At 51.0% G+C, this 26,988-nt stretch overlaps 1 protein-coding gene across 1 annotated transcript in view; it reads right to left on the bottom strand.

Moving 5' to 3' along the window:
* TDRD7 (tudor domain containing 7) overlaps positions 1-26,988 on the bottom strand; it is a 70,669-nt gene that overhangs the window by 12,612 nt on the left and 31,069 nt on the right. Inside the window, exons 7-13 of the mRNA XM_062207914.1 lie at positions 20,832-21,415; positions 18,226-18,412; positions 12,364-12,475; positions 10,314-10,516; positions 7,743-7,877; positions 6,085-6,171; positions 2,771-2,905 (exon numbers count right to left, since the gene is read on the bottom strand). Coding sequence (XP_062063898.1) covers positions 2,771-2,905; positions 6,085-6,171; positions 7,743-7,877; positions 10,314-10,516; positions 12,364-12,475; positions 18,226-18,412; positions 20,832-21,415 — 1,443 coding nt within the window. The remainder of the gene's footprint in view (positions 1-2,770; positions 2,906-6,084; positions 6,172-7,742; positions 7,878-10,313; positions 10,517-12,363; positions 12,476-18,225; positions 18,413-20,831; positions 21,416-26,988) is intronic.

A 26,988-nucleotide genomic window follows, 5' to 3' on the forward strand; every position in this document is an offset into this window, starting at 1 on the left:
CCTCCCTGGGCCCTTCCCCCTGGCCTGCCCTCTTCCTACAGGCTGCAGAATGTGGGGAGGAGGCCATTCAGAGGCAGAGAGCACACGCTAATCCCTGCAGGGAGCAGGCTGGGCCTATGGGGCAGGTGCACTGGGGAGGAGAGAAGGCTGGAAGCCCCTGGGAGTGCTGCCCCACAAGGCACTGCTCAGTGGTGCTGGATTTTCTACTTGGTCAAAGGAAATACTAGCGGGGCTGGCGCGCGGTATAGTAGGCTATGCCTCCGCCTGTTGCACCAGCATCCCATGTGGCACCGGTTCCTGTCCTTGCTCTTCTAATCCAGCTCTCTGCTTATGGCCTGGGAAAGCAATGGAAGATGGCCCGGTGCTTGAGCCATGTGGGAGACCCGGAATAAGCTCCTGGCTCCTGGCTTCGGATCAGCCCACCCCCGGTCATTGTGGCCATTTGGGGAGTGAACCAGCGGATGGAAGACCTCTCTCTCTCTGTAACTCTGCCTTTCAAATAAATAAATTAAATTTAAAAACTACTAGCACTAGGTATTTTAATGTAAATTTTTCTAATTTTTATTTTTTTTTTGTTTTGTTTTTTTGTTTTTTTATTTTTGACAGGCAGAGTGGACAGTGAGAGAGAGACAGAGAGAAAGGTCTTCCTTTTGCCGTTGGTTCACCCTCCAATGGCCGCCGCGGTAGCGCGCTGCGGCCGGCGCACCGCGCTGTTCCGATGGCAGGAGCCAGGTGCTTCTCCTGGTCTCCCATGGGGTGCAGGGCCCAAGCACTTGGGCCATCCTCCACTGCACTCCCGGGCCACAGCAGAGAGCTGGCCTGGAAGAGGGGCAACCGGGACAGGATCGGTGCCCCGACCGGGACTAGAACCCGGTGTGCCGGCGCCGCGAGGCGGAGGATTAGCCTGTTGAGCCACGGCGCCGGCCTAATTTTTCTAATTTTTAAATCCTAGCGGCCAGTGCTGCGGCTCAATAGGCTAATCCTCCGTCTGTGGTGCCGGCACCCCAGGTTCTAGTCCTGGTCAGGGCGCTGGATTCTGTCCTGGTTGCCCCTCTTCCAGGCCAGCTCTCTGCTGTGGCCCGGGAAGGCAGTGGAGGATGGCCCAAGTGCTTGGGCCCTGCACCCACATGGGAGACCAGAAGCACCTGGCTCCTGGCTTCTGATCGGCGCAGTGCACCGGCCGCAGCGGCCATTGGAGAGTAAACCAACGGAAAAAGGAAGACCTTTCTCTCTGTCTCTCTCTCACTGTTCACTCTGCCTGTCAAAAAAAAAAAAAAAAAAAAAAAAAAGGAAAAAAAAAATCCTAGCAAACAGCTTACATGTTTAAAACACTGTGAGAGCCAAGAGCCAAAACTCAGTATTTATGGGTCAGTTGGCCAGCAGACCTCTGGTTTGCTCCTCTGGCTTAGGCCTCTTCGGGAGACAGTAGTAGCCACAGGCTCGCACAGGCGACTGCAGGGTTTCCACAATCGAAGCCTGCACATCTGTCAGACAGCAAACCTCGGCGGGTTAACAGAACACTGCTAGTGCCTATTTGTGTCATTCCATAACGAAGGTGCTGCTGTGTGCTTGGGCAACCAGAGCAGGGCCGACTTCCCTTCTCCAGGCTTTTCTAGGGAAGGCTGGCCCTCGCCGGATGTCCCAATAAGCAGCTGCAAGTGACAGCACTTAGGGTCTGTCAATTTCAATCATGATGGCCGAGCAACATTACAAGTAAACATGATTTTAAAAATAGGCTTGAACACCAGTTAGACAGCGTCTCGGCTATTGCTAGAAAAGGCAACGCTGAGTGGAGTGAGAGAAACACTAAATGCCAGCTAATTATGGACAACTATGCTTCACTCACCGAGTGCTGACGATGGAAGAGCTATTCTGGAAAAATACGTCTCTCTCTCTTTAAGGGTACTGATTTCTGGACAAAATGTTTACTCTTAAAGGTAGTAAGCAATTTTCTTTTTAAACATTTATTTATTTGAAAGGCAGAGTAACAGAGAGAGGAGGAACAGAGATCTTCCATCTGCTGGTTCACTCCCCAAATGGATCCAACAGCTGGAGGTAGAGCCAGGCTGAAGCCAGGAGCCTGGAACTCCATCTGGGTCTCTCACCTGGATGGCAGGGGCCCAAGTACTTGGGCTACCTTCTGTTGCTTTCCCAGGCCATTAGCAGGCAGCTGGATCAGAAGTGGACCCAGCACCCACATGGGATGCCAGCACTGCAGGTAAAGGCTTAACCTGCTATGCCACAATGCTGGCTCCATAAGTGGTTCTTCACCATTTTAACTGACTCAAAATAATTCAAAAATCTTTATTATCTGGTTGTTTATTAACACAAGGAAAGACAGTGTGATGTTAATTTTTTTTACTAAAATGTAGGGGGAAAGTCATATAAGAAAATCATTAAGTACAGGTGGATTTCCAAAGAGAATGGTGGCCGAATCAAACTGCAAACTCAGGATATAAAACTTCCACAGAATATCCTGAACTATGAAGGAGTCAGTGCTGGCCTCTAACTGTGCTGAAACCTCTAACTGCACAGCTCCACCTGACGACTCAGTGTATTCGAGAACACATCCACGGAACAAGACTCTGGACATGCAACTGGCCCACTGTCCCAGACGGCCACCTGTTACTTCTGAAAACCATGACATAACCACATTTCCTTGCAAACCAGGACTCTGATCATCAGAAACCTGAGAAAAAGATCTAACCCAAGAGGGACTCCCAGGGGACAGCTGTGAACACATCCAAATCTCTTCCCGGACACGGCCTACCTGCGGTGGTATGGCGATCATTTCCTGTAGGAATCGAGGCGGGATTTCCCTGAGTTCCGACACTTTCACAGACGTCACGGTGCCGGAGTCCAGGAACTGCACATCCAGGGCCCGGCTGCTGTGCACGTTTGTGATCTGAAATGAGACAGGTGCTGGTGATCTTACGGCATTTCCAAAGGACTGGCCTCTCTGTGCGCTACATTTTATGTGATTGCATGCTAAAAACAACACCATCAGGGCCAACTATAGGTTTCCCTTAACATGTATTTATTCACTAAATACTCTTTTAGAGTTGAGTTGATTTCAACTTCTCGGTGTCAATTCATTGAATTGGGGATAATCAGGACGCTCATCACCATCATCATCTACAATTCCTAAGTGGAGTAATATTTACTATTTCTTCAATTCCGGGCCACAACTATAAAATTATTTGATGTGATTTATATGTTGCTGATTATAAGCTGCAATCTACTTACTAAAAGACTAAAATGTAAGAAAAGAACCTTTTATCTTAATAAGGAAATAAAGTCCAAAGATAATTCAGAGACCTGTAAAATCTTGTAGAGACAGGAGGTTTCACATATAAAATCCTATAGAGATAGGATTTTACTTGTAGTGAGTAAATATTTTATTTTTTAAAAAGATTTATTCATTATTTGAAAATCAGAGTTAGAGAGAGAGACAGAGGGAGATAACAGACACACAGAGCTGGGTCACTCCCCAGGTTGCCACAAAAGCCAGGGCTGGGCCAGGCTGAGGCCAGGTGCCAGGAGATTTGTCAGGGTCTGCACATGGGTGCAGAGGGTCCTTTGGGTCATCTGCTGCTGCTTTCCCAGGCCATCAGCAGGGAGCTCTATCACAAGTGTAGAGGCTGGCATGCAGGAGTCACAGGCGGAGGGTTTAAGCTGCTATGCCACAGTGCTGGGCCCCCATATTACATATTTAAAAATCACAACATATTATATAGCTTCATAAGAAAGGCCAGTAATGTTAATCACTTGTCCTAACTGGAAAAAAAAAAAAACAACCCGCAACTCATAGAGAGGTTTTTACAAAAGTCCAAATTAATAGTTCAGAAGTGGGGAAACCGTGTGCTGTGTCAAGGTAGTAAACTAGCTTTGTGATCGTTTGTGTAGCTGTCAAGAACAAGCGCTCCTCCTTAACAGAGGGCCTGCTTGTCACTGCCCATTGCTGTCTCCCTCCCCAGCTTTCCACATTTCTGACAGGACGAATACTCACACCCTCCGCCCACCATAGAGGGAGACAAGATACAACTTGGTGGTCATAAATACTAGGTTCTTTTCTCAGGTATTTGAGCACACGCGGAAGGTATTTTTGCCAAAAGACAAAATGCAATAACTGAATTTAAACATGAAGACACCCAAGTTGAGAGACACTTTAGAAAGTGCTGCGGCTCTTCCAAAGTCATGAGCAACAGAGGAAGGGCAGGCGAGCGCCAGGTCGGGCGAAGCTCAGAGGGCACAGGATGCCCATGGAGTAGCCAGGGAACTGCCAGGAAGCTCTGCAGACCAGCTCAGAGCAGGACAGGGATGCCAGCCTCCTGGCTGTGATAACTGCACGAGGGCTGTGTAAGACACTAACATACGGAGGAGCTATGAAAAGGGCAATCGTGGGACCTCTTTATGCCATTTTTCGCAACTTTTTAAAAAGTCTGAAATTATTTTAAATTAAAAGTTTAAAAGTGAGTATCTGCACAGTTACATGCTAAGAACTAAAGGAAAACAGAGTTTTGTGATCTAAATAATGCCATAATCTTTTCAACAAGCCCTGTTTTTGAAGTTTAAACCTAAGCACACATGGAGCTGGCACTGTGGTGTAGTGGGTATATGAGGGCCAGTTCAAGTCCCAGCTGCTCCACTTCAGATCCAGTTCGTGCTAAAGTGCCTGGGAAAGCAGTGGAGGATGGCCCAAGTATATGGGTGCCTGCACCCATGTGGGAGACCAGGAGGAAGCTCCTGGCTCCTGGCTCCTGGCTCCTGGCTCCCGGCCCAGCTCCGGCCATATGGCCATTTGGGGGAGTGGATCAGTGGATGGAGGAGCTCTCTCTCTCTGTAACTCTTTCAAATAAATAAATTTTTTTAAAGCTAAGCATACAACCCATAATTATATCACCCCAGATCTCAGCCTTGTGGCACACACTCACATTAATGACAATAATCACTGCTCTCATTAGACATGGCCAAGTTTTACTTACATAAAGAGAAAATCAGTATAATTAGGTTACCAAAATGTTGCTGTGCAGTATTCAAAAATCAACAGAGCAGTGGCTCTTACCTTTCTAGAGCTGACTTGAGAATCTGACAGAAATTAAGCATGATTTCCCCAAAACATAAAATACACATACAATGCATGTAATTCTAGCAGGGTGTGGGGACCAGGACCACCTCCCCCTCTCCGAAGTCCTAGCATCTAGGTAAAGAACCTCTATATCAAGGAAAAGGCAGAGAAAATAAAAGAAAAGGCAAGCTCTTCAACTTTAGCAATGGGAGGAAGGAGGGAAAGTAGGGAGGTGGGGAGAAGGGAGGGGAGAAGGGAGGAGCAAGAAACCACAAAAATCCAAAACCTGCCTTTTAAACAACATGCAAACACACAACAAAACTAAGAACCCTCCTTGTACATTCCTAATGGAGCCTGCCAGGGACAGCACTGACAGGGACGGCATCCTGGGCGGCAGACACAGCCCCAGACCAGGCAGGAGGCAGGGGTACCCGGGACCTCACACGGGGCTGTGCCCTCAACGGGAGGGCGACTCTGGAGAGCAATCAGCAATGCTCTCTCTACACCCAGAAACTCTAGCTCTGCCCATGTACCCTGGGAGACAGGCACAGGAAGCTTCACGGTGGCACTGATTTTAACAAAAATCCTAGCGTCAGTCCCTGGGGAAATGCAGGACTAGTGTGGGCCCGGAGCCGCTGCACACCGCAGTGCCAACCCGGGGCGTGGACACGATGACGGAAAGGGCGGTTTCAGAAGCAGCAATGTGCTTCGCTGCCTCCGGCCCCCTCTGAAACAGCCTCGGCTACACCCTCACTTCCACGCTCCCACCACACAGGTATTAAAACCACGCAGTCAAAGCATGTGTGTGCAGACGCCCATCTAGTGAAAGCATAGAGAAGTCAACTGTAGGGAGACCACCAGGTGCAGCGGGCCGCTCCCCCAGGGGCTCCGAGCACACGGGTCAGGTTTCAGGTCACAGAATGGTGATATTTTTTTAAAAAAGATTTTTTAAGAAAGATGTTTGCATATTTGAAATGTTTCACAGTAATTAAGAGAAGTCCAATGACTGGCTTTACCTCTACGCGTAACCACTTTCCTTTGCAATGGAAGAGGCAGATTTTCCCGCAGAAGGGCAGGGAGATGAAGCACTCGGAGGTCATGTGCTGCAGGAGAGAAAGCAAGGCTCTTTTATTACCGTCAGCTACACCACCAGCCAAACAGACCGCTGCGGCCCAGGCCGCTGAGCCACGTGTGATCTGGCTTCCCATGGGCCCTTTCCCACGCAGGAGCGCTGGGTGGCTGCAGCAAGTGTTTCGGGGTTACAGGCCTCCTGCCCTGTGTTACTCATCCATGTGCTGATGCCAGTGAATCACCTGCTGTAAATCAGCACTGTTGCAAAGTCTAAGGACGGGAGAGCCGGCAGGATTCCCTCCGGGTGACGACCCTGTTCAGGGGCAGGAGAGCAGAGCAGCCCGGGGGAAAGGCAGGAGGCTGGGCTGGCTGTCCAGGGTCTCTGTTTTCTGACGTTACATTCAAAGTAAAGTTTCATTGCAGAACAAAATGGACGCCAACACAAATCTGTGTGCAGGGGTGAGGGCCAGCCCGACAGACCGCAGCACCTCCCCTTCTGGGGTGGCTTGGAGCTGGGGTCCTGCCCATGGTCTCCACGGGTTGAGAGGGAACGTCTGTAATTTCCCAAAGGTGCCCGAGAGCACTAGGAAATGCCCAGCGTGCTCCTCGCCACGGAGCTCGGAAGGACATCCATGCACGTGAGGCCTGGAAGCCAGTCTCCCTGGGTGTCTCAGATGTCTCCAGGGCAGACTAACAAACTAAACTCAGCTACCGACCGTGAGATACAGGGGTGATATCTGCGAACAGGACTAAAGCTACAGGTGTAAAGCCCCCGTTCCAGACTGCGTCTGAATGCAGGTCTGAGGAGTCAGCTCTGGGCTCTCTGCCCTGCGTAACGCTAGCCTGTGTACCGCGAGGGATGCAGACGACTTGGAGGGCGCACACCCCACCCTCGAGAAGTAACTGTCCACAGAGCGGAAACAGGAAGCCGGTCCGGCGCCTCCCAGTGCCTGCGCTCTGCAGCTGAGGGGGAAGGGTCACACCAGGGACGAGGGTGTCCTATGGAAGTGGCAGTAGGACTTACTTGGAAATCACAGCATACTTTGGATTACAACTATAATGTCCTCACGGAGGTAAGGAAACAACTTGGGAGACTTAAAACCGCTACAGATTCTGATTCAGAAAAGAAGTACTAGAGTTAAAGGGCAAGGAGCTTATGAATACACTTTGAACTGCAGAGCCACATTCACTGGTGCCACAGGAACCATGAGGAGCTCGGGAGGGAAGATGAGGGCAGCGGAGCGGAGAGTTCTAGCCTCCTCCTGAATTCCCCATTTCTCCTTTGCCCAAGGCAGAGGAGCCAGCAGAGTCCCAGGCAGCTGCACTGCGGGATCCCCAGCTGCATGTTATAAATAACCCTTGCTCCATGCCAGCTACCAGTCCTCACGGCAACCCCACACACAGACATGATCATTATCTTCATTGTATAAGGCAGACATCAGGGTTTTGCTTTTCTGTGAAAGCTCTGGAGTCTGAGGCTCTCGCCTGCCATTCCAGACATTCTACCTCAAACTGCTGAGACGTATTCCTACGTCAGCAGTTCAGAGAGCTGCTCTGGCTTGCGGCTTTGGGACTGATTTCAGAGATGCAGGCCGCCCCGCACCTTGCAGTGGAAGTAGTCCTCTATCTTATGCAGGAGGTCCGTGAGCTTGCTCAGACCCTTGCAAGGCACCTGGCAGTAGAGGGTTCCATCGGAGCAGATATTCGTCACCTTGACGTTGGTGTACATGGCGTCCACCTGAAAAAGACACAGCGAGAGCGCCTCAGAGCAGAAGGCAGCTCTCACCCACCTCAGGGCTCCTCTAAACCTCCGTTACACCTCTCTGCATTTTAAATCTTCTGTGTTGGAAACTAGGACAGAATGAAATTAGTAACGTAAGCAACAAAACTACCTTAACTTCCTTGGATCCCAGTTGCCATACAAGATAGACATTGTGCAAATATTAGCAGATTCCATCGTCTTGCAAGGCTAGAAATACCCTTAACTTTGGCTTATCCTCCCACTCCGCTCATTAGGAAAAAGAATTACTCCATGTAGGGTGCTTCTGCAACATCAACAGAAGCGAAGTCAAAAAGTTCTCTGTGGGGCAAACACTCGGCCTCGTGACCAAGACGCAGGCTGAGGTGCTGCAGCCGGTGCTGGAGAGCCCGACTCCAGCTTCTGTTAACGCAGACCCTGGGAGGCAGCAGTGACGCTGCCACTGGGTCCCTACTACCCAGCAGGAGACCGAAATTCAGCTCCCAGCTCCTGGCTTCAGCCACAGCCAGGGGCTTTTGGGAACATCTGGGGAGTGAACAAGCAGATGGGAGTTCTGTCTGTGCCTCTTTTTATTTATTTTATTTTGAGATTTTTTTCTCCTTAGAATTGCATTGTAGCAAGTTTTGACATTTATTTTATTTTTATTTTTTTAACAGGCAGAGTGGATAGTGAGAGAGAGAGAGACAGAGAGAAAGGTCTTCCTTTTTGCCATTGGTTCACCTTCCAATGGCCGCTGTGGCTGGCGCATCTCACTGATCCGAAGCCAGGAGCCAGGTGCTTCTCCTGGCCTCCCATGCGGGTGCAGGGCCCAAGGACTTGGGCCATCCTCCACTGCCTTCCCGGGCCATAGCAGAGAGCTGGCCTGGAAGAGGGGCAACCGGGATAGAATCCGGTGCCCCAACCAGGACTAGAACCCGGTGTGCCAGCGCCACAAGGCGGAGGATTAGCCTGTTAAGTCACGGCGCCGGCCTGTCTGTGCCTCTTAAATTCTATTATCAGCCTACTTCCTAAAACTGATTATGGTTTTTAAAAACTATAATCAAATAATTGATTTTAGCCATTTTTAGTCAAGTCATAAAGACAATTCACAGTTTTACTTATTATAATAAATGTTTTCCCAGTGTTTTCAATGAAGTCTTTAAAATGCTTTTAAATCATTTTAATGTCTCATCCTATTTTTTCAAAAGGTTTATTTCTTTATTTGAAAGGTAGAGTCAAACACACACACACACACACATACACACAGAGGGAGGGATTGGGGGGGGGAGAGGGAGGGGAAGGGGGAGGGAGAGAGAGAGCTTCCATCTGCTGGCTCACTTCATAAATGCCTGCAATAGCCAGGGCCGGGTCAAACCAAAGCCAGGAGCCAGGAACTTCATCTGGGTCTCCCCTGTGGATGGCAGGGACCCAAATACTTGAGCCATCATCTGATGTCTCCCAGGATGCGTATTAGCTGGAAGCCAGATTGGAAACTTAGTAGCTGTGACTGAGACCAGACACTCCGCCATGGAATGCGGGCGTCCCAAGGGGCAGCTTAACCCACTGCCTTACAATACCTGCACCTCACCCTACTCTTCAGACTGGATATCCTGTAATCTGTTGAAAGGCTTCCTTCTTTCTGGAAATTTATGCTCTGCACATTTTAAAAATGCTAAATATAAGGCTAATAATAAACATCTTCATGTATCTAATGTTCCCTTCCTTTTTAAAGATTTATTTATTTAAAGAGTGACGGAGGGAGGGAAGGAGAGAGGAGGAGGGGGAGGGAGAAGGAGGGGGAGGGAGAAGGAGAGGGAGGGAGAAGGAGGGGGAGGGAGAAGGAGAGGGAGGGGGAGGAAGGAAGAGAAGGAGGGAGAGAGAGGGAAGGAGAGGGGGAGAGAGAGCGAGATCTGTCTTCCATCTTCTGGTTCATGACCCAACTAGCCACAACAGCTAGGGCAGGGCCAGACCAAAACCAGGAACTAGGAGCTCCAATGGAGTCTCCCACATGGGTGGCAGGACCCAAGTACTTGGCCCATTTTCTGTTGCTTTGCCAGGTACATTAGCAGGGAGTTGGGCTGGAAGTGGAGTGGCCAGCACTCAAACTGGCACTTCACTATGGGATGCCAGTGTCACAAGTGGTAGCTTAATCCACTGTGCCACAACACTGGCTCCTAATTTCCCCTTCTTTCATATTATCTTTGCAGAAATTCCCTGTAAAATTAGCATATGTTCACTGAATAAAATGGAAAAAAATCCAGTTCCTAAGAAATAATTGCTACTGATCTCGTGGCATCTTTTTCCCTTCTTGCTCAGCCCTCCCCCGAATCTTTTCGTCTCAATATATACGCAATCTCTGTCCACAGTTAGCACAAACGGTGCAGCGTCCCTTGTGGATGGTTTTCCCTTGCCAGTGGGGATCCCAGGGGTTGGTACCTGGAGGTGAACCTTCAGGGACTTGTCGCACGCGGCTTTCAAGCAGGTGGCATTGATGTTGATGTCGTCTTCTCCTGAGGTGTCGTACAGCACCACAAGTGGGATCTCAGACTGGTCGAGGACCTCCACCGCGAAGATCTTCCCACAGGTCAGGGACTCGACCACCTTCACAACATCAGGGTCGTCGCTCACGACTTCCAGTCCTGGAAAACACGAAGCATCCTCACCTCCACTCGGGAACAAAACCACTTACGATGGACCAATCGGTTGGTCTGTTTGGACCACTTACGAAAATCGTGGGTCTCCCAGGAAATTGTTAACTTTGTATATGTGCTGCTGAAGCGAGCACATAAAATTGTTAAATTTTGTATGGAAGCTTTGTTTCACAGTTTTCTTTACCTTACCCATCTGTATTGCAGAGTTTTAAAAGTAAGTGAATGTCATTTGAATGATACACTAAGGCAAGTAATTGTAGAACAATTAGAAAAATTGATCCATCACAATTTCTACATGAGAACTCTCCTTTTACTTTATATACAAATACATTTTAAACTAAAAAGTGATATATATCATGTATATATCATATATATATGGCTATTGATTATGTGTATTTGCGATTTCCTTCCTAAAACTCTATCCTTGATTTTTGCATTTCCTAATTAAATATAAACAGTTTTCACTTAAAAACATTTATTTGAAAGGGAAACATGAGAGAGAGATTTCCCAGTGGCTGGTTCACTGCCCAAAACCCACAACATCTTGGGCTGTCCAAAGCCAGGAGCCAGGAACTCAGGCTGGGTCTCCCACGGGAGACACAGGTGACAGGGACCCAAGTACTTGGGCCATCACTTGCCGCCACCCAGGTTGTGCATCAGCAGAAGCTGGAATCGGGAGAAGCCAGGACTTGAACCCAGGCACTCTGCTATGGGATGCAAGTGTCTTAATTGCTATGTTAAGTGCCCAGCCCGATACAATTTATTTTTTCTTATAAAATGAACGTGCACTTCCTGGAAGTCAAGACAACCACTTTTCTTTCTTTTTTTTTTTTAAGTACACCATTATGAGTCCAGAACACCAAAGAACCTTCTGATTTATCAAATACAGATTAAATGGTGTTTAACCTAACACAGGTATTAGGTGAGTTCAGTTGTAGTCCAATGACCCTTTCTAAAAACTGTGCTTCTACATACACCTATAGAAGCAACTTCCCACCAGCCCATCATCTGCCCGATGGAACCGTGCCCCTCATTTCTATGATCTCCCCCCAAATCCGCAGAAGAAATTCCCGACTCCTCCTGAGCCACCCTCCTCATGCGCTGTCCCTGCCGCAGAGCTCGTAGCTCTCCTCCTCAAACCTCTCCCTGCAGCATCCTAGTTCTCGCTCCACGCTCTTGACACGTCTCCAACAGTGTCTAGCAGGCTTTTCAGACGACTTCAGGTCTGTCTCAGGGACAGAGTCCACACCAGCTGCATGCCACAGGACTCGCCCCAGCTGGGAAGGAGGCAGCTCCTCGGACTCAGGAAAGCAGGATCATCCTCTGCACTAAGCCACGCCCTCTCGGCCTTGATGCTCTCTCGGGGTCCTCCACACCGCTCACCGGGCCGGTCACTCACACCCCCTCCAAGGGGAAGAAGCTCTGCCTGGCGGGATGCTGCCCAGGACCCATAGCCAAACGTGGGCTTGGGCACACCAGGAGTGCTGCAGTCACCTCACAAGCTGACCCAACCCCATGATGCAGGGCTTCGTTTAGTCATTACTGAGTTGTTGGAACAGAAAGAAAAAACTTCTCTATGACGGGCAGTAGACATTCTAATTAAATATAATAAACATACACAGTATTTAAATGTAATATAGATCATAAAAATAAAATATGGCATTTTCAGGATGATATGAAGAGTATATTAAACATGAATTTGCTTAAATCTGTCAAGAAATAACCCATTATAGCACCATCTCGAGACACCCGCAGCCATTTTAGGATTTAACCTCCCCAGAGTACACTGGTAAAATCCTACCAAAATGAAGAGTTTTTAAAAGAGTTCCTCTTACCTGCTAGCTTACACTTTGTAGCTTGGAATGACAGTGAACAGAACTTTGAGTTCAATTTGTATGCTTTGCTCTTTTCAACACTTTCACTAAACCCATAGTCAACATAGCATACCTAATGATAAACAAAACAAAACAACGTTTAGGCTCAGAGCTCTTCACCCTCACTCAGAAAGTCATCTGACTGTGGTGGGGTCTGGGCTGGCAGGAAGGCACCTGTGACCCGCACTGGTAGTGCCTGGGTTCCGGTCCTGGCCCCGGCTTCCTCCTAATGCAGACTCTGGGAGGCGGTGCTGGTGGCCCACGTGACTGGGTTCCTCACTCACACGGGAGCCCTGGATTGAGTTTCCACTGCCTGGCTTCCGACTGGCCCAGGCCCAGGCATTTGAGGAGTGAACCAGCTTATGGGAGCTTGCTCTCTCTCTCTGCCTTTCAAATATATAATAAGTACATTTAAAAAAATCACTTGATTCATTTAATTGGCTCAATTTATTCTACTATCCACAAGCTCAGTGGCCCCATAGCCACCTGGACAAAGCCAGGGGAGGCACTCCTTGACCCATCCCAGAAGAGGAGGCTGGGGCTGGGGTCAGGCAACCAGGGCTCCCAGTTTCGGGCCCCAGTCCTCCACTTCTCTCTCCTATCATCAGGAAGGAAGGACAAGGCAAGGCCGCTCAACTCCGAGGCTATGCCAGTTTCTCAGGAGCACCCCTGTCTGGTTCCACCAGCTCGGCTGCCCTGCCTCTGCTCTCTTTGTTAACGTCACGGTGCCTGTGTCACCTTCTTTCTTGAGTGACAGGTGCCCCCCGTTCCTTGCGCAGCAGCGTTTTTTTGCACAGAGGGCATCCTTCCCGCGGCATTTCGCAGACTCTAGGTCCCCGGGCAGCGTCTGTGATGTTCAGCCCTCCACTGTTGTGATGCTCTGGGTCGAGTGCACAGTGGCGCCGTGGATAGACAACATGGGCCTCTGTGCCGAAACAACAGGAGCTCCTCTGGTCACTTGGGGCTGTGAAGCAGGGTTGAGCCTTGACCCGGCTCAGCAAAAGGTCCCAAGCATGCTGGCCAGGGTTCCACGTGTACAGAAACCTGCAGGACTTTTTCTCACCAGTAGCACAGATCCTTACAAGCCTGGATGTTATTTTATTTTATTTATTCATTTTTCTATTTGAAAAACAGAGTGACAGAGAGAAAAATGAAGGGGGATGGGGGGTGGGGGAGATATCTTTTTTCTGCTGGTTCACTTCCCAAATTACCAAACAGCCAAAGCCAGGAGCCAGGAGCTCCATGTGGGTCTCCCAAGAGGGTGGCAGAGACACAAGTACTTGAGCCATCGTCAGCTAGGGTGTGCATTAACAGGAAGCTGGACTGGAAGCAGAGGTGGCACCCCATCCCAGGCATTCCAACACAGGACGCAGGGGTCCCAAGGGGTGCTTTAACCTGCTGCACAAGAACACCCACTTCTGGTTATTATTTTTAGAGTACTTAGTGAACTTTTAGTTGAAAAGGACTGTCTAAACAAAGCATTCCTCTTGAGAAAAATTAAATCTAGAAACATTAAGTGGTGGTTTAGAATAATAACAGAATCTGGGGGGAAAGTGCTCAAAACCTATTATGTGTCTCTAGTCAAAGCCGATGATGGTTCTTTTTTTTTTTTTTTTTTTTTTTGACAGGCAGAGTGGACAGTGAGAGAGAGAGAGACAGAGAGAAAGGTCTTCCTTTTGCCGTTGGTTCACCCTCCAATAGCCGCCGCGACCGGCGTGCTGCGGCCAGCGCACCGCGCTGATCCGAAGCCAGGAGCCAGGTGCTTCTCCTGGTCTCCCATGGGGTGCAGGGCCCAAGCACTTGGGCCATCCTCCACTGCACTCCCGGGCCACAGCAGAGAGCTGGCCTGGAAGAGGGGCAACCGGGACAGAACCCAGTGTGTCGGCGCCGCAAGGCGGAGATCAGCCTACCGAGCTGCGGCACCGGCCAAGATGATGGTTCTTTAAAAAAAAATAAAGAAGAAGAAAACAAAGGCTTGGCATGCTAGGAAGTGCCAGGCAACACGGAGCCAAGGGTCTGTCACTTTCTGCAGGAAAATCAAAGACCACAGGCCAGCCTCCCAGTGCCTAGACTGTGGTACCAAATATACTCAACAAAAATCCTCTCCAGTGGAGAAGCAAAGGTGAGAGGAGCAGCAGAGACCACGCACTCCTTGCCCTACGCCGGGATACATGGGCCTGCAGGACCTGGCCACCTCTTATTGTCCACCCCTGACTCAACACTGGCCAGGCCCTTGTGTCAGGCATGCATGTGCGAGTCCACTTCTCCCCTGCTGAAGCAGCACCTGTTCTTCCTTCCCCGGCCTCAGGGTCCACAGGGCCTGCAAGTCCTTTTCCAGCCATCTTGTCACCAGCAACCTGGATTCTGCCCTTCCAAGACCCGGCATGGAGACAGTGGGTCGTGACCTCGGCTTCTTAGCACAAGGCCAGGCCGGAGAGTGACCGCTCCCAAGTCCTCAGTGGGGTCTTGTAGTGTTCGCAGTTGCTGCTTTTTCATCACACAGCACCACATGCTTGTTTATAAAACACCTGTCGCTCCGTTGCCCAGTGTGACTCTGACCACAGCCGGCCCTGCCCTATGTCCAGCACTCTGAGGGCCGAGTACCTTCTGGTGCCCGGGGATCAGCACCAGCAGGCTCCCAGACCTGCCACTGGGCTCCAGTCCCTTCCTGGTCCTCTGCTGCCACCAAGAGGCCAGTGGTCTCACATGCCAGCTGAGTAACCAGCACACACCCCAGCGGGCGTAGAGCCCCGCGGGGTGCCCACAGGCTCCTGCTTCTCCTATTCCCCAAGGATCCACAACTGGAAAGCGGTGCCTGCTGCCAGACACAGGTCAGCGCAAGAGGAACAAGCAGCTGGGGTTCCTCCCAATAAGTCTGCTCTGTCAGCTGCACAAGGATGGTGGGAACAAGGCAGACCAGGATGGCCTTAGCCGCGCTGTCTTACGCACTACCACCACAGCAGACAAGGAGCTGCCTTCCTTACCCCAACACCCACCCTGAGGCGCGGGGGCCGCCTCACCCCCGGTTCTCCTTCCCTTTGGCCACCCTTACTCTCTCTGCTCCTCTTCCGCCTGCCATCTAGAAGCCCAAGGGTCTCAGGGCCCGGTCCTGGGCCTTTCTCCTTCAGTGGGCATTCTTTCCCAGGGGCTAGCACCTGGTTCCATGACTTCAAATAGCACCTGCGTGCTGACCCCTGCCAACCTCATGTATCTCCAGCCTCACTCTCCATGTGAAATCTCAAAGCTATCCTCCCACTACACAGGTCCCACAAAGTTCTCGAGTCTCCCCCATACTGATTCTTCTCCCTGACTTGCCAATCACAACCAGTGGCTCTAGCAGCTGCACCCAATCTTCTCTTCTCCTGTCAGTTCTACCTCCAAACACATCCTGAATTGTCCCACCACCCCTGGGCTCACTACTGCACCCCAGTTATAGGTAGCAGCCTTCCTTCCTCCACGCCACTGCCGTCCACTCCCCACAGTGGCACCGGAAGCCCCTGTGCACACGTGACAGCCATCACCATTCCCGCCCCTCCTATCACAGAAGCTGGCCGTTTCCTTCAGGGCACTGACACCCTTCCATCTGCTCCTTGGATACGGCTTTATTGTCTTTGCTTCTCACTAGGACATAAGCTTCTGCAGAACAAGGGCCTGTCTGTCTTGTTCTATGCTCTACAACAGTGAGAAGGGAGTTAAAAGTCCCTATGACGCTAACACTAACATGACAACTGCATCTGATTTACGGGTAAGGAGTAAGAGAAGCAAAGTGGCTTCCCCAAGGTCATATGTCTAGAAAAGGTAGAGCCGAGACTCGGACGCAGGGCTACCTCACTCCAGGGCGTAACGTGCCAAAGCAGAGGCAGAGGCCATGGCAGAGGCTCCAGGACCAGTCCTGAGACCCCGAGACAGGCAGAGATGCCGGCAGGTCTCTGCATCACCCACTGTAGGCACTGCTGCACTGGTAATGGGTCACTAGCATCCATGTGTGGTTCTTCTCTCCCTAAGAAACTCTCAACTTTCGAAGGGGAGTGGGGGACAGAAGTCATCTGGGAACATCTGGGGACAGCTATCCCCTATCAGCTAGAGGCTGAGAAATGGAGGGACCTGACCAAGGACACACAACCACAATGGGCAGAGGCACGATGAATGCCCAAGCCACCAATCACGGCCCTGTGCTCTCCACTGGTCTAGCAATCAGCTTGCCCTGCGGCTTCTTCCAAATGTTTCTCGAATAACCACTGAATATACCCCAAATCACCACCCTATACTCAGGATCTAGGGCATTTCCACTGCCCTCAAAAGGTCCCTCTTGCCCTTGAATTAGCCTGCTCCACTTCCTGCCCTCATCACTGGTCTGCCTCCCTCACAGCCGGTGGGTCTTCACCTGCCCTCAGGTATGATGCATATGGAGCCCACGGTGTTACGAGCCTATGTCTGCGGTTTGCCCGTGTGGTTGTGTGCATCAGTGGTGCGTTGCCTTTCATTGTTGAATGGCACTCCGCAGTAGGAATAAACTACAGTTCGCTCAGACAATCACCGCTGGTCAACACCTGGGCTGTTTGTGGCTCGGCAGTGTCAGAAAGCTGCTAGGGACACACGCGCGCCGGCCTTCTCTAGGGTCTGTTTTCATTTCTCCTGGACAAATGCTTAGGGCTCCAATGTCAAGCGTTCACAAGACACCGCCAGACTGTCTTCTAATTTTCAAATTGTCGAAGTTAGACAAATTACTCAAAAGTTGTGTCTGTGGATTTGGTCAAGGAGTCTCCTACATTTCCCTGGGGGTGGGAAAGGATGGCCAGGTAGCTGGGATGGACTTACTTCTGGAGAGGGGTAGGGCCTATCCCACTGAACAAACTGGACGTGCGGTACAAGCGTCCCTCTCTGACCACCTGTGCTGGGCTGGGCAGGGGTTTCAGCGGTGAGTGACTGATGGGCTCAAGCCTGGGTGCTGGGACTGCTCATCCACACTGGTGACAAGTGGGATTACTGGCTGGGGCAAATGGGGGCTCATGGGGCCGATTCTGTCTTACAGAATAGAGGCTGCAGAAATAGAAGTGTGTGTCCTGGCTTACACAAGCTAGAGGAAGCCCGACAGCCTCTGGACACATCTCCCCCGGCAGCTGAGAGTGCCCAAGACAAACAGCAGGAACCACGGCACTTGGGAGACAAGGGCCTCTCCATCAACCGTCCTTCCCAGCGAGAAGGCAGGGGCACATGCAACCCTGTACGTGCCTTTTCTTCCAGGGAAGGGGAAACGTTCTAAGAATCAAGACAGAAAAGACCCTCTTCTCTCCCCAGACTCTCCACAGATGGCCACGGAGCTCGTGCTCCGCCAGGAGACCCCACTACCCTCGGCAGAACTCTGCCTTGAAGGCAAGGGTGCTCTGCTTCCTGGGCTCTGCACTGAGGGCAGAGGGTGACCTCCAGGACTGGGGCCAAGCTCCTGGACACGGGGGGCGGCTCCTGGAGGAGGACCAGGGTCCTGGCCACAGCAGGGGGAGAGGAGAGGGGTACTCCCTCTGACCTATGCTGCTTCTTTCGCTCCAGAGCACGACCCTGGCGAGAAGCCCTCCAGGCTGTGGTCAGCAGCACACAGCACCTTTTCCTGCCTCAACCATGGCCACGGATGTGCCCAGGGAGGTTTTCTGAGATGCTATGACTGCCACTGACTTAGAAGCTACCAGGGGTGCATTTTCAGATACCAGCTTTTCAGCGCCTGGAGAAAACCACATCCAGTTAGAAGAGACGTGACGGGAGAAACCACCCCTACATCCGGAGACTGACACGTGCGTCTGCACACGCACAGACAGCGGCAGTGCTTGCCTTTATCTTGCTCTCTTCCGTGGAGACGACCTGCGCCCGCAGCCACGTGTCCTCCTCTGCGTTCACGGCCAGCAGCTGCCCCACGTGCACGGCCTGCACTGGTGTGACGCTAGGGCTCTTGCTGTAATACTCCTTCATCTCGTCTTCCATCAGCTCCTGGGCGGCAGAATAGTCTTTGCCCACATACCTGAATCCAAGGAGGAAACACACATGAAGCAGCCCTGAGGAGGACCAAGCACAGGAGTTCGCTACCGTCACCCCGCAGAGTTCTCCTCTGCCATCTCGCGCTCCAGCCTCAGCCCTGGGAGCACCAACAGGGAGGGGAACACGCACTCGGTGAACCTTCACCTCTGGAAAATGGAAGATGTGCTACCGTGGAGAGTGGGCAAGACCAGACATGGCCTGATGCAGCACACGACACAGCAACCCCCAGACAGCACAGGGCTGAGCAGGCTGAGCAGAGACCCAGGGAAGGGACGGGAGGGAGAGACTGCAGGCCACCGAGACACCACGGGAGGCCAGACGTGCAACAGTGACCTGGGATCATCGTGGATTATTGAGAAGAGGATCTAGTGGATAACTCTGGCCTAACTAAGCTGGGTCTGAATAGGCTGCGGGCTCTGAAAAGCAGTGCAATTTTACTAGAGTGAAAACCACGCCTTAAGATCCCTAAAAATCACCACCACGTAACAACTCCTCCAGAAAACTGACTGAAGAACCGCAGCAAAATGCCAAAATCTGGTACTTTTAAAAGAGGCACACGCCGCAGCCAAGGTCTCTCCCGCCTCGTGTGCCTTCCGGGAGGCGTTTTCCCCGGGATACACCCTGTCTTTCTCTGTCCTTTTCTGAGGCCGACATCTGCAGTCAGCTCATCCTACTTCATGTTATCACAACGCACTCTCTTCCTTTCTGCCACACACAGGCCGTGGGTCTCCTTTCAGCCCTCGACAGACAAGCGCATCGAGGGCCCCCTGCAGGATGTGAAACCTGGCAACCAAGTCCGGGTCGCGAAGCAGAAGGGCCGCCTCGGCCACAGAGGAAGCCTCTCTCGAAGCAGTGGCTGCTTTACCACCTAACATCACATGGATTTTATTCCTTCCAGAAGCAGCAGGAGGAGCGTTGCCATACTCCATCATGCACACTTACTGAGCCTTGCAAATGCCAAGGTACTGCCTGGAATGTGGTTTCTCTGGGCTCTGAAGCTAGCAGGCCCTAGATTCTGCTCCAGTGCCTGCTTCCGTGGTCCTGGAGCCTCACAGGGCTGCCCTGCTGCAGTGCTGCCACAGCCCCGGGAGCTCCACTCACAGAGGCAGGGCAGGGGCCTGTGGGAGGTGGTGGGCTCAGGGCAGGCTCAGGGAGGGGAGGGGTGAGAAGCGGCACCATCTGCACTCTGTGGCAACCAGGAGAGGAGCAGGGCTATGGGCGTGAGTGAGGATGGGGGATGGCGTTACAGAGGGTGTGAGAATGGTAATGACAAGAATGAGGTCATCCGCTGACCAGATCACTGGGCAAGGGGCAAACAATCATGAATAGGCCGATTTAGTCTAGCACAAATACAGAGTTGATTTTTGAGACTGGAGACAGCCAATTCCTATGTTCGATCTGAGGGGCTTGCCACAGCACCGCTCGGGCCCTTTACACACAGAAGGCCCAGCTTCCAGTGCCTGTGGCCTGCCTGGGACACGCAGGTGCAGAACAGCACATCTGGCCGGAGTCTGCCACGTATGGAGGCAGGGAGATGAGTTCATGATCTAGGGTCCACCTAAAGCCAGACACTACCTATCATGCTTGCTGGTCTGGCTGGAAATGTAAGAATGCTGAACCCAGGATCCAAACTTACACTGGAAAAAGTCATGGAAAGAATCTGCAGGCCCTGAACCCAACCCTCCTACCGAAGACCTAGACCTAGTCCAGATTTCAGCCAGACCTTGCTACCAAGTCAGAAATGACATGACTGACCCAGCCTGGGGCTAGGTGCCTGGGGCCTGGCAGCGTCCCCACTGATTACTGGTAGCAGGTATCAAAGGTTCCTGCCCACACAGGGAGATCCAGGTTGCTTTCTGATGTCTAATGGCCGAAGGGAGCCGTGTGCCCTTCGGTATACAAGGGGTACTTCAAAACACTCATGGGAAATGCAGTTAAGTGTCTGCATCGTGTAGTTTCTCCAGGAGCCCTAGTGTCTGGAGCTGGACTGTTTGTCGTAGCTACAGCTATCATTAGAGACAACAGCCCCTCTTCCCAGGCAGTGGGGGGGCAGGGCTCCCGTGACCAGAGACTCGTGTTTCACATAAGAAGGCAGCGTTCAGCTATTTTGATTTGCAGGAAATTCTCCACAGCACCAGATCAATGGTGGTAGCCCTGTGTGTGTGCGGGTGTGTTGGGGAGGGAGGGACTTGCTGTTTTCATGGAGCAGGTATTGCTTTTCAATCATCACCACTCCGATTTCTAGAACTCCCACTAGCCTCATAAGAACATGAGAACACCTGATATAAAGACGCTACTGTGATCGCCTCACTGTCGTTCTACAGAACCAGGAAACTGGCATTCTTCCCTCAGCCCCAGCACCCACCGGAACAGCACCCAGGGAACTAGAGAACGCAGCTTGCCTGATCACCACTTCATTCGTGTTGCTCAGTTCAACCACCAGGACCGATGGGGACGCCTCGGTGGGGATGACCAACGGCGGCACCGTCACGGCCTCCGCAGAGACCTCGACGCTTTCGGCGATGTTCTCCTCAATCTGCAGATACTCCTGCTCAATCATAGACTTGATATCGCAATTGCCCTGGGCTTGCCCGGCTTCCTTCGGGGTCGCGTCGGCGGGAGCGGGGAGCTTGGCGTACAGAATGGCCTTCTGTGGGTTTCCCGAGATGTAGTCCACGGTGCACACGTCAGCCAGCGAGGCGAGGTTCTTCAAGGCATCCTCGGGGAACTTGACTTTGTAGACGTCCTCGAAGGCCTTGGGGAGCGCGCTGGCCCACAGGCCGCTCGAGTACTTCCCCAGCAGCTCGGCCACTTTCCCCTTAAAGTCCTCGGGCATAGTGGCCGGGCTTCCTCTCACCATGGGCGCTTTGGGAGACGGTGGCAAGGGCTGGGGCACTTTCTCAGCGTCCGGTTCGCTTCTCAGCGGCTGCTTTCTCTTGGCTGGATAAAGAAGTGAATCCTGGCCAGCACTGTAGGGCTTTTCCACCTGCAAAATTTTAAATAAAGCATGACAGACATCTCAGTGGCTAGAAACAACCCGAAAAACATACGAGTGTGTCTTAAATTTGAGAGCAACGCTCTTTTAAAGACCAAGAGAACATAAAAGAATTTAATGCATTGCCGCCACTTGCAGATAACAAGGGCCACATTCCGGAAAGAGGAGACTAAGAGAGCGTTCACTTCACTTGGGAGGTGCCTGGACTTAGGTGCTTCTGCCCTGGGCGTGGCCCTCACGTGGTCTCGGCCAAAGCCAGAGCATCATCTTACAAACCCAACTGTGCTTAGGGGGACGTGGAGCTGTGGAGCTGTGAAAAGGTGTCAGAACTGCTAGGAACCAACCACGGGGAAGAGAACCAGGAGAAATTTCCACAACACAGGAGCCCCGTTCCCTCTTCTTCCTGCAATGGCCAGACAAAAGCCTCTGCTTTTTGTTCTTTCAGACAGAGCTGCCCTGGTCCAGGGTGGGGGAGAGAGTCAGGTGCAGTTTTCATGGCAAGCACAACAGAAAGTGGGCAGCAAGTGTGGTCACTGCCTGGACAGTGTTGGAAACACCAGCGTGTGGGTGCCAGCAGGCCCTGACTCTGCGCAGTGTGCTCGTGGGGCGCAGCTGGATGCTGCCTTTCCAAGCAAGAGAAACCTGCGTATGATCCCATTTTTACCCCAAGTTCTAGGCCTTTCTACTACTAGAACCAAAGTACAGGCTGCAGCCCAATGCAACTCATAGCTCATGACCTAAGAATAATGTTTATATTTTTAAATGGTTAGAAATCAAAAGAAGGACTGCATCACCATATGTGAAAATCACACAGAATCCCATATACAATAAAGTCTCATGGGACACAGGTTCATTTGTTAATTTGTATTTTCGATGGCTGCTTCTACATGACAATGGCAGAAGTGAGTTGCCGTCACAGACTGTGTGTGACAGTTGCCTGGTTTTTGGCCTGTGAAGCCTGGAACATTTACTATCTGACCCTTTACCAAACAGTTTCTCCAAAGCTGTACTAAATCATTAGACTGAAGTGAACATTCATGGCCTTCTGGGAGGTTCCTATTTTATCAGATCCTATTCAGCTGCTGTAACACAAGCCCTGAGGAGGATCCACTGGGTGATAATGCGGGCCTACAAGAGGCACCCCCTGGACCCAGCAGAGCAGCACTATAAAGTACACGAGAGGGCACTCATGGACAGAGAATAATGACTCCGTCTACTTCACTCTCACACCATGCTTCAGAAGAATATAAACGTGTATAAAGAAAGAAGGTGGGGCTGGTGCTGTGGCTCGGCAGGTTAAAGCCCTGGCCTGCAGTGCTGGCATCCCATATGGGTGCCGGTTCGAGTCCCAGCTGCTCCACTTCTGATCCAGCTCCCCCTAATGTGCATAGGAAAGCAGCAGAGGATGGCCCAAGTTCTTGGGCCCCTGCACCACCCATGTGGAGGACCCGGAAGAAGCTCCTGGCTCCTGGTTTTGCATCAGCTAAGCTCCAGCCGTTGCAGCCATTTGGGGAGTGAACCAGTGGATGGAAGACTCTCTCTCTGCCACTGCCTCTCTGTAACTCTGCCTTTCTAATAAATAAATAAATCTTTAACAGAAAAGAAGAAGATGATATCATCTTCTTACCAGAGTAGAGCCTAAGTGAAAAGACAGTTTGACATCACAACACATTACTGCTAGTCTGACCGTATATTCCAGATGATCCATAGAAAGTGAACCACGCTAATATAAACACAAAACTTCAGGTTTTCCTCCTCATTCCTCTGTGCTTCAGTGCTGAGGACTGAGGGGATGCTCCATGGCCAGAGTGAGCAGCGGCGACCAGGGCAGTGTTAGCAGCTGCATCAGTGGCCTTTTGCTGGCACCTGTTACACTCTGGATGGCGTATTACTAGAGCGCCAAAATTTATGTCCCTAATTTTCAGCCACAGGACAGCCAATATTTAGAGTAGTATTCATCCATCTCTCAGCAGTTAAGTCCACTTTTTTAAAACCTGGAATCTGAAAATGCCAATCCTCACTGTCCTAAGACACTGGTTAAGACGCAAGAATACAGCCTGGATATCTCCAACTGTCCACATGGCTGCTTCTATGCCACAGAGGAAGAGGAGGATACTTTAGCTGTATGGGCATTTCTTCCCAATGAGAAAGGAATGGGGAGTATGGGACACTTTAATGTGTTTAGCCTCCCCCTCCCAGTCACAAAGCTCCCATTCCATCTGTGCCTTAAGATGCGAGCAGGATCAACTGCCTAGCCATGCCCTTAACTTCCTCAAACCTGTAGACGTGGCCTCTGCCCATGACCATGCGAGTTCTTCCAGATAGGAACTGCTATTGTAACAGAAGTTACGAATGCTATGTCTACTTCTGAGAGGACATAGCCCAGAGCAAGAGTAGAATTCTCCTTTTTCTGGCCTTTGTTCCATAATAATGCTTAAAGGTCATCTGGAAGTAGTAAGCTTCCAGGGCTGTGTCTGCAATATTTAAGTTCAACTTTGCCAGTCAGCCACAAATTAAAAATTCTGACCCGTAAGCCTCACCCTACCCAAAGTCCAAACGACGGCCAACTGATTGTCCATACTAGAAGGCTGGTTTCTTTGCTTGGAGTTTTACTTCATTTTTAAAGTTTAAGGTAGATAACCACCCCCACCCCCATCAAATGACTAGTTTCTAGAACTGCACGCATCTTTCCAGTATTTATTTTAATCTCAAAAGGATTGGTTATGTGCTTGAATTCCATCTGTCCTCTAGTGATCTGGCCTCTTGAAGTTCAAGTGAGCATTTACTAAGATGAAGGTGTCACCTTAGGAATTAAACTGACATGGCCTGGGGTTGATGCACACATCCTTTAACACCCCAGGCAAGCACTCGTGGACAGATTTTGTGATGTGGAAAACATGCCCGGTCCACATCTTTCATTAGCTAATCTCCAAAGAATGCCAATTCAAAGGGAAAAAAAAATCATGAAACATATTGTTTTAGAGTTTAAGAATATAATTTAAAACAAGTGTAAAATTTTTTTCAGCTTCCATTCTATTTTTTCGTATGAATGGAAACTTGCTTTCCCCAGGCACGCTGGGAAAAGCCATCTGTCCTCCATAAAATGTGCCATTTCTTTTTAATTTCCTGGCACATGGGCTTAGGAAGGAGGCCTGCTACAAGAACCTCCCCAAGACAGGAACTGTTGCAATGTGGGACTCCTGTAGGACGCCCCTCGTTAGGGTGCTCTGAGGCACGGAGAAGACTGACACGCTCCACTCCAGCACACTCCTGGCCTTCACAAATGACCAAGGGACATCCACATCTACTTGAGCTGTGGCTTCTATTACGTCCTTAAGGTGATAATTGGCTGCTACCCAAGCCAGGCGGTCTCTAGAGAGGGGACTCTTCTGGCTTCCGGTTGCTCTAGTCCATCTGGCCCAGGCCTGTACCTGAGGACGAGGGTCCAGGGGCTCTTCAGCTGCCGGAGACTCAGCATCACAGTCCTGCCCTCATCCTTTGTGCTTTCTTTGGGTTTGTGGCTCTACATTTTTCCTTTGGTTCTGGAAGTCCACCTAAGAAGCCGCCAGTCCAATGATGGGGAACTGGCTTGCCCTGTCACTCCACGTCCTGTGTACTGACCGCCCCTCCCTCCCCACTTGCACCTCCTGGCAGGAGAGACGGGTGACACACAAGCTCCCACCTGCTTGGCTACCATCAGAAGAGTCTACACCCCCTGCACTTTACCTCCCTACGGATCACTGTGTTCAGCTTGCTTTTTGCCTCCTGTGAAGCCACCAGCTGAGTGAGCTCCTCCTCTCACGCGCCCCTGGGTCCCTGTAAGTTCGAAGTAGCTGTATCCAGGTTTCACAGATGTGAGGCCCAAGGACTCAACACATCCACTTCTTCAGGAACCTGTTTGATCACACGTAAAAGTCTTCGTCCTATATGCCCAGAAAACCTCACTTAACTCTAAAACATCTTTAATTCCTCCTTTCTGGTTTTACCTATGCCATAAACTTAAGTTCCTGAAGCCAGCTTCTTTGATTCTATGAAGCCTCAGCTGCTAATTCTGTAGAGTATGCCTGTGACCCTGGCTCTTACGAAATTAGAATTTTCTTTGGGATTCTATAACAGAATCCAGAAGCTTCCCAAAGTATTTGTATGGGCACACATTTGTTTCTTTGGGGTAGTGGTTCTCTGTGGTGAAGCTTTAAGTTCTAAATTTCATTTGAATAGAAACCTAACAGGGTATAGTAGAATCATATTTACCTGGAGACCTGTTCTCCAGAACTCCAAACAGCAGCAGTGGTTATGAACTCAAGACAACCCAAAAACCACCACCCAAACCAACCAACTAAACACAAAACAGAGCCTCCCAAACACAACTGAAAAATACAACAGTGGCTTTGGCAGTGGATAAGAGACTCCTGGGTACCTAGCAACCAGGAAACAAAGAAGTTTCTATCCTATGATTACCCAGGTCACAGAAAGACTGGCTTGGTGGCCTCCTTAAGAAGTAGCCTTTTTGCGCTAAAGGTGACACATGCTCAAGTTAGACAACCGAGAAAGAGAGGAGGAACCGGTGCCCAGCGGCGTCACGGAGCTGCAGGGCAGACCACCTCCTCAGCCCGGGCCTGAGGCATGTAAGGGCAGCAGGAGGGGCATCGACAGCACGCAGGAGCACGCACCCAGGTGAGCTCCCACATCCACTCACTGCCATCCCTCTGTGTCCAGAGCCATCTGGGCAGCACTTTACAGATGCCAGTGGGAGAGGCTGCCGATTTTCAGCTGACGGTGTTCGGGTCTGTGGCACATTCCACAGAGATTCCACCACAGGTAAAGGAAGAAGTCCCTTGCAGGAGTAACAAGGAGACCCTGGCTCCTCCGTCGAGATGACCAGTTTTAGAGCCTTTATCTGTGTTGAGGCACAAAGGCCTCCCCCTCTTTGACCCAGGAAGGACTTTTCACCGGTGCTGACCTTAGACACACACTGCAATTGTTCACATCACCCAGCTCAGGCCTCCCGCGCACATCCTCTCACAGGACAGGGACAGAGTCTTCCCCTGGTCACACACGTGCAGAGCTTTCCGGGATGACCTTGGCTGGCAGGTGTGGCTGTCACGGAGCAGGCAAGGCTTTCCTCATTCTGGGTGCTTCTGGCACAGGCACGCAAAGAGGTGAGGATGGAGGAGGCCACTCCTCTGCGCTGGCAGCAACTCACTTCCTTAGCTTCGTCCCAGCCACTGCTCCTTATCAACGTAAGATTAAACCTTCTTGCTTTCCTCTTCAGCTTTTTCTCTGTGGTCACCGAGATGCTTCCTTTCTAGAGCTTGCTGGACACGTCCTTGGGCCAGCAATGGGTCTGGCCCGCTGCGAGTGTGGACTGCCCCTCACAAAGCATCAGCTGCCTCTTCCTAAACACGGTCTCGGCAGCGGCTTCCCCTGTTAACCTCTGCAGTTCTCACAGCAACCCCGTGACGTGGGCAGAACTAGTCACACTCCAGGGCAGGCTGCGGCTCTGAGACAGTGCTCTGAGTGCTGGAAGCTGCACAGCTAAGACATGACGAGGCACACATCTAACC

The sequence above is a fragment of the Lepus europaeus genome, chromosome 12, assembly GCF_033115175.1.
Source record: "Lepus europaeus isolate LE1 chromosome 12, mLepTim1.pri, whole genome shotgun sequence".
In the NCBI taxonomy this organism is placed as follows: Eukaryota; Metazoa; Chordata; class Mammalia; order Lagomorpha; family Leporidae; genus Lepus; species Lepus europaeus.